This window comes from Elephantulus edwardii, unplaced genomic scaffold (assembly GCF_000299155.1).
Source record: "Elephantulus edwardii isolate Elephantulus edwardi_28Jun2011 unplaced genomic scaffold, EleEdw1.0 scaffold00009, whole genome shotgun sequence".
NCBI classification, from domain to species: Eukaryota; Metazoa; Chordata; class Mammalia; order Macroscelidea; family Macroscelididae; genus Elephantulus; species Elephantulus edwardii.
In genome coordinates, this window is record NW_006399759.1 from 5,633,475 (window position 1) to 5,642,832 (window position 9,358).

A 9,358-nucleotide genomic window follows, 5' to 3' on the forward strand; every position below is an offset into this window, starting at 1 on the left:
TGTTGGTGCATATATTTGAATGATAGTGGTATTCACTGGACTTCCTTGTATGCATATAGATATTATCCTGTCACTGACAATATTGTACTTCAAGATGGATCTAGCAATGACGTTTTTAACTATGAAAGCAACTCCATTTTTCCTCACCTTTTCATCTCCAGAGTAATATATCATACCGAGACCCTACCCCAATGGCAGGATTGAGAACGAACCCTTCCTGTTTCTCCTCAAGTTTCTGCATCCTTTCTGCTACTTGGCGGAACGTTGAACTCCAATCTTCAATGGGATCGTTTCTGGGGTCCAAAGACAGACAAAGGTGAGAGGACTGTCTGGAGCATTAAAGGGAGAACTTCACATGCACGTCTGGATCAAAGACCAGATTGGGCTGGGGCATTGAGGTCAATAACGTCACAGAGCTCACAGAGGCACCTTTAATAAAATAGCCACCAAATTAAGTCCAGAACATAACCAAGTGCTCAATTTTAAAATCCAGCCCAAGACTAGCACCTTTCATGTCCTTTGAATGTGTCACTGCCAAGGCTGCACTCGCCACACCCTTGGTAGATCCCTGGAGGAATGTCTGTCTTCCGAATGTCAAAACTGTCAATTTTTTTGGTCTTAAGGTCTATCAAAAGCCTTTCCCATTCATGAAATAAATTCTGAAAATTCCCCGAAACATGAAACTGAAGAAGGGCTAACAGTTTTTAGTGAGGAAACCAAGCAGAATGATTCCCTCAAGCACCTAACAGCAGACAAACATTCTTTGAGTGAATTAATCAGGACAAAATAATGTATTAATGAGACAGGAAAGCTGCCAGCTTGTTATCTACTTAGGTTCTGTCATGGATTGAATTGTGTCCCCAAAATATAAACTGAAGTCCTGGCTCCTGCACCTATGGATGTGATGATTTCTTTATTATGTTAATGAGCCATGCCAGAGGAGTGTGGGTCCTAAACCAAATTGCTTCTGGGTTATTTTTAAAAGCAGAAAAGGTACAGGGATATACAAAGGAAGAGAACAGATACCACGTGAGGACCTGTCACATGGGAAAGGGAACATCAAAGATGGCTACAAAATGATAGTCACAGAAGGAATAAACACAACTGAAGCCCTGGTTTCGACTTTTAGCCTTCACAACTATGAGAAAAAGAACTCTTTAAAGCCTCCCATTTGTGGTATTTCTGTTACAGGAGCAGTTTTGGGTAAGTGAAGGAGGCACAGACCATGGACTCTTACAGAAAGGATTTTCTCATAGAAATGGCCAAGATTAATGGTCTGTTGGTATCCGCAATGCTAATCTCCCTAGTTACCCTGTGAGCCTGGAACTGAACTCACTCCTGTAGCTCAACTTTCATACAATACTAGACAGGCTTATAAGGTGAGCAATATCTTAGCTCAACCATATGTAGAAGATTGAGAAGACAGCATTGTCCAGGGATAAAGCTCAAAAGACAGAAAAGAAGTAGCTAGAAGGATGTATGGAAACAAGAATCACAGAGAGGAAACAGGAAGAGTAATGCTGGAATCAGTTTCATAAAACAAAATGCATATGAATGGTTGAATGGAAAACTATTCTGGAAATTTTTCACTCAGATCACAATAACAAGTTTTAAAAGAAAAAGAAAGAGGATCTTCTATCGATGATCTCTAATAACTTTACTTGCGAATGATTTGTGAATCACCTATTGTGGTACTATCTGTACATGGCATCTCTAACTTCCCTTATCAGGCCATCGCTGCAAAATTCTATTGGTTTTTTAAAATCTTTTTCAACTACGTAACATCTAGGGCAAACAAGTTTCAACTATTTCATACGCATTATGTAAGGTGTTTCTTATAATTTGTCCTCAAACTACTTATGAAACTTCCTAGAGACTGAAGTCCCTCATAAACCAGGAGAGGAGACAGTGTCCACATTGTGTGGGTTAAAACAGAGATTCTTAAATTTGGCTAAGTAATCAGATGCACCTGGGGAGCTTTGTTTTTATTAATTACACATTTCTGGGTACCACCCCCATCCTGAGATTCAAATTCAGTAGTTCTGGAGAGGATGCCAACAATCTGTGTTTTTAAAAAGCCTCCCAGACGACGGGGAAGATCAGCCAAGTTTGGGAGCCACTGATTTAAGAACAACTGGAAGATCTCCACGCCTACATTGTTTGAAATTCTTCATTTCACTTAGTCACGGTGCCTGAAATTAGCATCCGCTGCAGCAGATCCATTCTGGTGATAGAGAGTCCTCCGTTAAAAGGATCAGGGGTCAAAGTATCTTGGACTCATTCGCACTTTTGTATGAATTATCCCACAAGTCTAGAAGCTAGGGGTTCAAAATTAGTAACTCCACGAGAACCCAGCTTGCCCTTCATCCCCCAAGACCACCCCAGGATTTAGATACACAAAGCTCTTCATGAATAATCAGTAAACCTTTGCTGAAATACCTCTGATGCCAAGAAACCCTAAGCTTCATCTGGTGGCCCCAATCTGGCTATGTGTCAAAATCAGGGATGCTTTTTTTTAAATTATTATTATTTACAGGGATGCTTTTTAAAAACAAAACAAACCACCCTGATACCCTAGGGCCTCACCTCATACCTATGAAGCCAGACCTCTTAGATGTGTACTTGGCACTCTGCTTTCTTCCTTATTTCTTTTAACACTCCCCAGGCAGCTCATCCACACAACCACATAGAAGCACCTCTTGGCTAATGTATTGAACCATTTTGACCAGGCAAAATGGCCATTTAGGACGAGAGTTTGAGAAAAGTGAACCAGATAGAGGATCAGAGGGGTCTTAGGGCTACTTAGAAGGATGAGGCAGAATGGGCACTGAAATAAGGCAGCTGGACAAAGAGGAGTATAGGACTGCTCAGGACCCACAACTCCTCCCTTGAAAAGAGGCTGCTTGCACACACCAAATGAAAGAACAGATCTTTGTGGTATGTTTTCTTGACTCTCTTGCCCATCTTTCCTTTTTAAAATTTTCTTTACTGAATTATCCATGCAGTAATCCATTTGCCTATTCACACCCTGTTTTGAATGTATATTGTTTTACATTTTATGCATCCTTTGTAAGCGGCCCTCAGCCTTTTCTGAGACAAAGAAGAGGATTAAGAAACGGAAGAATGAATCAGGAAAACCTCATAAGCTAGAGGCACCCCATGTTTACTTTGCTATTCTGCAATTTGACGAACAAGACCCTACCCCTTGTGCTCTCTCCTCTGTGATTATATAGACTTTGACTGCACTGCTCCAAGCTTCCCCCAGAGTTTGGACGAACCACCATCTTTCATGGCAGCAGGCTCACCTGGCCATGCTGACAGGGTTGAAACCAACCAGGACTGGCAAGAAGACAGCTGGGTTATCCATGCAGTAGTCCATTTGGCCTGCCACAAAGGGAGCCTGGTGGAGGGAGGGAAAGTGATGCCCAGAGATCAAGTGCCTCAGAATTTCCAGAATGTGTGTTATAAATGCAGATTCCTGGGCCCAGTTAAAATCCACTGAACCAGAATTTGAAGGGGCAGGTCTTACCTTGTCCCGTCATTTTTAACAATCTTTCAAAGGAAGCTGTATGCACATATGGTTGAAAAACTATTTAACTAAGGTGTAAGCTCCTTGTGTGCCCGTTCTGTTTGAGATGGCCCATTCTCCTTCTGTACCTTCTTCAATACCCAGCACTGCTGCGATCTAGTTTCTGATTCATAAGTTCTTACACTCAGCTGCAGAGCTGAGAGGAAACGTGGAGCCACTGAGGCCAGTGCTTCTCAAACAAACTACATAAGGCTCTGCTTAAGAAGCTGGGCTGCAATCCCCATAGGCATGAATTTAAAGTCCACTGGCTGCTCCATGGGAAAAGAATGTACAGTCACCTCCTGTGCGATTTGTTGCCTCTGAAAACCCACTGGAGGGTCAACCATGGGTTGGTTATGTTAGATGGTACACAACAACAACTGGTTTTGTAGATTTTTTTACTCAATAAGTCTGGTTCATCCTAGAGAGGGTGAAACCATGCTCCTCCTTGGAGGCAAAGATTCTGAAGCTTCATCTGACATTCTTTGGACATGTTGCAAGGAGGGTCCTGTCCATGGAGAGGGACATTATGCTTGGAAAGGTGGAGGGACAGTGCAGGAGGAAAAGACCCTCTATGAGATGGACTGATTCAGTGACTGGAGAAATGGGATTAGGTGTGTCAGAGACAGTAAGGTTGGCTCAGGATAGAGCAGGGTTCAGAGGTGTTGTACATAGCATCGCCATGAGTTGCAAGCAACTCAACGGCACATAACAACAAGTCTGTAGGGTCCAAGATTCTGCATTTCCTAGGAGTCTCAGAGTGCTGCTACTGCTGACATTTTTAGGTAGCAAGGGATCAATTTGCTTTGGTAAAGCTCAGAGGGTAAATAGTTCTGACTCTGTGAATCCTGTGGTCTCTGTTGCAACTCCCCAGCCCTGCCATTGTAGAGGAAGCGGCCAGGGGTAATATGTAAATAAATGGGCATGGCTGTATTCCAATCAAACTTTAGCCAAGTTCAAAAACAGATGACTCATCAGATTGGTTGCTGGTGTAGTTTGTTGACCTGTGAACTGGTATTTCTATCTTGATTGTTGAATGGATTGATACAGTTATTCAATGAAAGATTCCTCTACCTTCTCTCATTCATACAACTAGGTCCAAGTTAAAAACCAAACCCACTGCTGTGAGTTGATATGGACTCACAGAGACTCTCCTTTGGGTTTCCGAGGCTGTAAATCTTCACAGGAGGAGACCGTCCAACTTTCCCCTTCAGAGCAGGTGGTGGATTGGAACACCTGACCTTTTGGTTGTAATGTAACATATAAGACACTAGATCACCAGAGCTCCTGAGTTCAAGTTTGTTATTGTTATGTGCCATCAGAACCTACTCATAGCTGATCCTCTAACAGCTTTTCAGAGGCAGTAAATCACATGGGAGGAGATTGCTTGTCTTTCTCCCATGGAGCAGCTGGTGGATTAGAACCATGTGCCTTTGTGTTGGCAGTGCAACTATTTACCACTAAACTAGATTAAAACCAAAATGTTGTTGTGTACCATAGAGTTGGAACCAATCCATAGTTGACCCTCCAGCAGGTTTTCAGAGGCAATTAATTGCACAAGAGGAGACTGCCCATCCTTCTCCCATGGAGCAGGCAGGTGGATTTGAACTGCACACCTTTGAGGCTGCAGTGCAGATTCTTGCCACTAGGCCACCAGAGCTCCTTGTACAGGCCCTTCCTGCTTTCTAGTACCCACTCCATCAGATCTGTCTTCCATGCTATCCCATTCCCACCTGTAAAGTTATTGCACCTGGCTTCACACTCACAGAGAGTCCTACGGAAATCCCAATGACGATCACCCTCTTCTTTCCAGCAGCCACCTAGGAGAGGAAGGTGGGTGAGGCAGTGACTCTCAGTAGGATTCCAGGGTGCACATCTATCATGTAGGAAGGGGGTACCCTTTCACTGAACTATTGGAGACGAGCAGAGAGAAGTCTGATTGAGGCTCAGCGGAAAGCACAGACCTTTTTTCAGCTCCTCAATCCCATGCAAGGCACTGTCTTCTGTTCCCTCCCTAGAGGCCACGACAAACCTAAGAGAACAGACTCAGGTCAGGTAGTGGCACAGGCTGGACAGGAAGAAGCCTGCGGTTTATCTGGACAGGCTGCATTTCAAGAAGGGAATGAAGGGGAAATGATCACAGAGTGATCACCCCTGTTAACTGGACACTGTGCTGGTTGCCCTGTTTGTCAGTTATGTACCATCAAGTCGGAACTGACTTGTAGCTGGCCCTCCAGTGGGTTATCAGAAGCAGTAAATCACATAGGAGGAGATTACCCATCTTTCTCCCAAGGAGCAGATTTGAACCATGTGGCTTTGGGTTGGCAACACAGCACCTTACCATTAGGCTACCAGAGTTCCTAGTTGCCCTGTAGGACAGCAAAACTCAAATACCTCCAAGGGCCAGTCAGACAACAGAAGTATGTGAAGTGGGGAAAGCAAGAGGCAGAAGGAATGGAAGGTGGGGACCAAGGCAAACTGGACATCTTTTCTGTCCAAAGACATTCAAATCCAAATAATGATTCTTTAAAAGAATCATTCAGGCCAATTAAATAATCACAGAGGCCATCGCCTACCTGTCACCTCCTGCAAAGAGGTAGGTGTAAAGAGGTTTCTGTCCAAGACCTTTAATCAGCTGGTTAAAGGAGACCTGTTTGGGGAGAAGTAATTACAGCAAAAGAATAAACTGTCTTGGATTTTTAACTCTTAGTCTCAGAGACTATATGTCATTCTCTTAGGTTGCTGCTTAACTCAATACTGCTTGGAATATGACATTTACAGCTTCAATTCTGAGATCATTAACCCCAATGAAATGTAGAAATTGACCACAGACTTCTTGTTGAGTTTTTTTTAATTTACATAAGTGACAGTGTATACAACAGAAGGCATTAATTGTGAGGGTGCCACAGAACTGGGCAATACTTCCTTCTGTATGTGAAATGGGCCAAGTGTAAGGCAGTAGGAACAATGGCTGGTTGGGAGCCAAGGCAAACAGGACACAATTGTTGCAACCACTGAACCACTTTGCGTCAATCCATCTCACTGAGGACCTTCTGCTATTTCACTGGCAACAGACTGATCTGACTCAAATGAGTTCAGAAGAGAGGGGACACTATTATTGTTAAGTGCTGTCAAGTCAAGCATGACTCATAACAACCCAATGAACAAAAGACCTGAAGCCTGTTCTATATTCGTCATTTTTCTAAGTTCACAGAGGCATGTTTCCAGAGGCATGTTGTTTAGGAAGTGGATGCCACTCCTGCTTCCAAGTCTATCTTAATCTGGGAGCTCCACCAAACACTGTTCACCATAGGTAACCATTATAGCATCTGACACACCAGTGGTACAGTGTTCTGCATCACAGTAACCACAACCACAAGTTACCTCACTATAGCAAACTGGCAGACCAGTGCTGTACCAAGATTGTTTGCCCCAAACACAGATACACTACAAGATTCTAAAGTGTGGCAAGCACCAGCCCCACAAAGTGACATAGTACAAGAAGGGCAAAGATTCTCTGTATGCCCAGGGAAAGCAGTGTTATGATAGGGACCAGACCAAGCCAATTTTCCAGAAAAAGGCAAAAACTACAGAGAAGATTGTGTGTTAAGACTTGAATGAGTTGAGCCAAACTGCAGATCTAAAAGAATGTTGGTTGTCAAAAGATGCCAGCACTTTGAACTGGGAGGAGATTAAAAAGCGAAAGGGTCAAGTGATCCAGTTCTAAGTTAGCTTCATCTTGTTTTATGAAGACAATAAACTCTTTGAGATTTTCATGTTTACTTCATTTGGGAGGGAAATAAAATGTCCTTTTTAATCATTTAAAAAAGAATTCTCATTTCTAAACCAGCACTTTATGCAGACGAGCTATATTCTTAAAACACCTGCTGCATGAATTAATCCTAGGCAATATGATTTTAAAAATACATTAAAAATGAATGCAGAGGAGAATTTAGACATAGCTTCATCTTTTTCCAATAAAATGAGTTTTGTATAGAGCATTATACAGAACTATATGTCAGTTTTATCATTAGAATACAAGCACATTTTGTAAGATGTTATTGTGAATAATAATGCCTGAACCCCATAGTGAGAGAGAACTAAATTCTAGAAGAGAGAAAGCATCGAGCCTTGAACCCAGGTCTGGTGAGGAGTCCACCTAGGATCTTTACTCTGATGAGCTTTGTGATCCTGAGTGCCTCTCTGAGTCAAGAACAAATGGAAGCTGGGGTCAGAGGACTCACCGACATAAGGAATGCCATCCGCCCAGAGGTGCCCCCTCCACTCAGCACCACCAGAGCCCCCTCAGGCTCCTGAGGAAAGAAAAATGTCAAAGCATTCAGGGCCCAGCTCAGGTTGGAGGAAGTACCTTCCTTTCTTTCTCCTTAACAGAAGAGGAATCAGGAACATTTTCAATTCCTCCTTTGACACCCAAAGGGAACAGCTAAAAGTCAACACTAAGCACAGTGGTATAACAGAAAGCATATTCGGTTTGAGAGGAAACAACAAACTGACTTGCAGCTATTTATTCAAACCTTTACTTTCCAGAAAGGACTGAAAACAGCTTTGTCAACTAAATAAAGATTGTCAACTAAGAAAAGCAGCATTACCCAGCAAATTATCATAGCTATTCTAAGCGGTGGTTTTAATAGGTTGTTGTGAGACTCACGGGTACTGAAAGTGCATTTGCAAACTTTAAAGCTTTACACAGACAGTGGTTTTATTATTACAATTATTATCAATCAGCAAACTGACAAGGGAGAAAGGGGAATTGAAATTTGGAAAAATGAGAAATATAACCTGGGAAAAGAGACAGGTGTAAGAAAACAGAACAATGTTAGCAGGGAGTCAACGGAGCTTAGTACCTTCAGTACTTCTTGAACTTTCCCACCTGAACCATTGTGGTCAGAACTGAGTCACTGTAGAGTCTCTGTAAGAGATAGACAAGAATCAGAAGTCAGGAGAGAAAGACAGTGGATTTGAGGGTGGCTCTCAGCATTTAAAAAATCAGTGATCATAGTCTGAGAAGGCAGATGTTGGGGTTAAGGTGGTTGGGATTGACATCTTTATTTGCAAGAAAAGTCTTCTGGGTTACCTTGTAGGTAGGCATGGCTTGCCCTTCCTCTTGGAAGATCTCAGCATCACATTGGCCCAGCAGTCGAACAATTTGTTGGGCATTTGCTTTGTCCAGGTCGAGTCAGTGGATTTGACTTCTCTGTGATTGGCAGGGCTGCCTCATACCCAGACAACTAGAGGAAAAGGTGGAATAATATGGGAGCAGAAAGCTGATGCCTCACTTATGCCTGCTGATCTGGAAGGGGAAGTGGCATAGTGTTTGAACTCCTACCACACACATAGACACAAACACACACCAGAAAGACTTACTCTGCATTTATGTGGGCTTACTAGAAAAGAACAATTAAGAAAGAAGAGGAGAGGGCAGGAACCCAGGGGTGGGAAGATTTTCAGATCAAAAAGGATTCCGGGATTCAGTTCAGAAGGCTAACAAGGATGGGTCTCAGGACTCACCTCCCATTTGCCAGGCTCCAGGGTCTCAATCACATGTTGAAACCGATTCGTGCCCAGCATGGTCCCACACTGTGGCCACACTGTCCTGCCTCACACTATTGTCACACAGACCTTTCTTTTTTTTTTTCTATAATTATATTTTATTAATTTTCATAAACATTTACAGAGATTTTGGGCTTCCACTCATTCATTGTTGCACTATTCTCTCTACCCTCCTCCCAGTTTGTTCTTGTCCAAATGCCACAGTGCTTGTCAAAGCCA

The 9,358-nt window shown here is 42.9% G+C and overlaps 1 protein-coding gene across 1 annotated transcript in view; it reads right to left on the reverse strand.

The window, feature by feature from the left end:
• The window catches only part of GCKR (glucokinase (hexokinase 4) regulator), a 48,108-nt gene extending 38,951 nt beyond the window's left edge, over nucleotides 1-9,157 (reverse strand). The window contains 11 exon segments of the mRNA XM_006880692.1: nucleotides 188-293; nucleotides 3,306-3,400; nucleotides 5,335-5,390; nucleotides 5,536-5,600; nucleotides 6,145-6,218; nucleotides 7,813-7,881; nucleotides 8,434-8,459; nucleotides 8,462-8,498; nucleotides 8,664-8,763; nucleotides 8,765-8,817; nucleotides 9,098-9,157. Of these exon segments, the coding sequence (XP_006880754.1) occupies nucleotides 188-293; nucleotides 3,306-3,400; nucleotides 5,335-5,390; nucleotides 5,536-5,600; nucleotides 6,145-6,218; nucleotides 7,813-7,881; nucleotides 8,434-8,459; nucleotides 8,462-8,498; nucleotides 8,664-8,763; nucleotides 8,765-8,817; nucleotides 9,098-9,157 (741 nt within the window).
• Nucleotides 9,158-9,358: the final 201 nt, after the last annotated feature.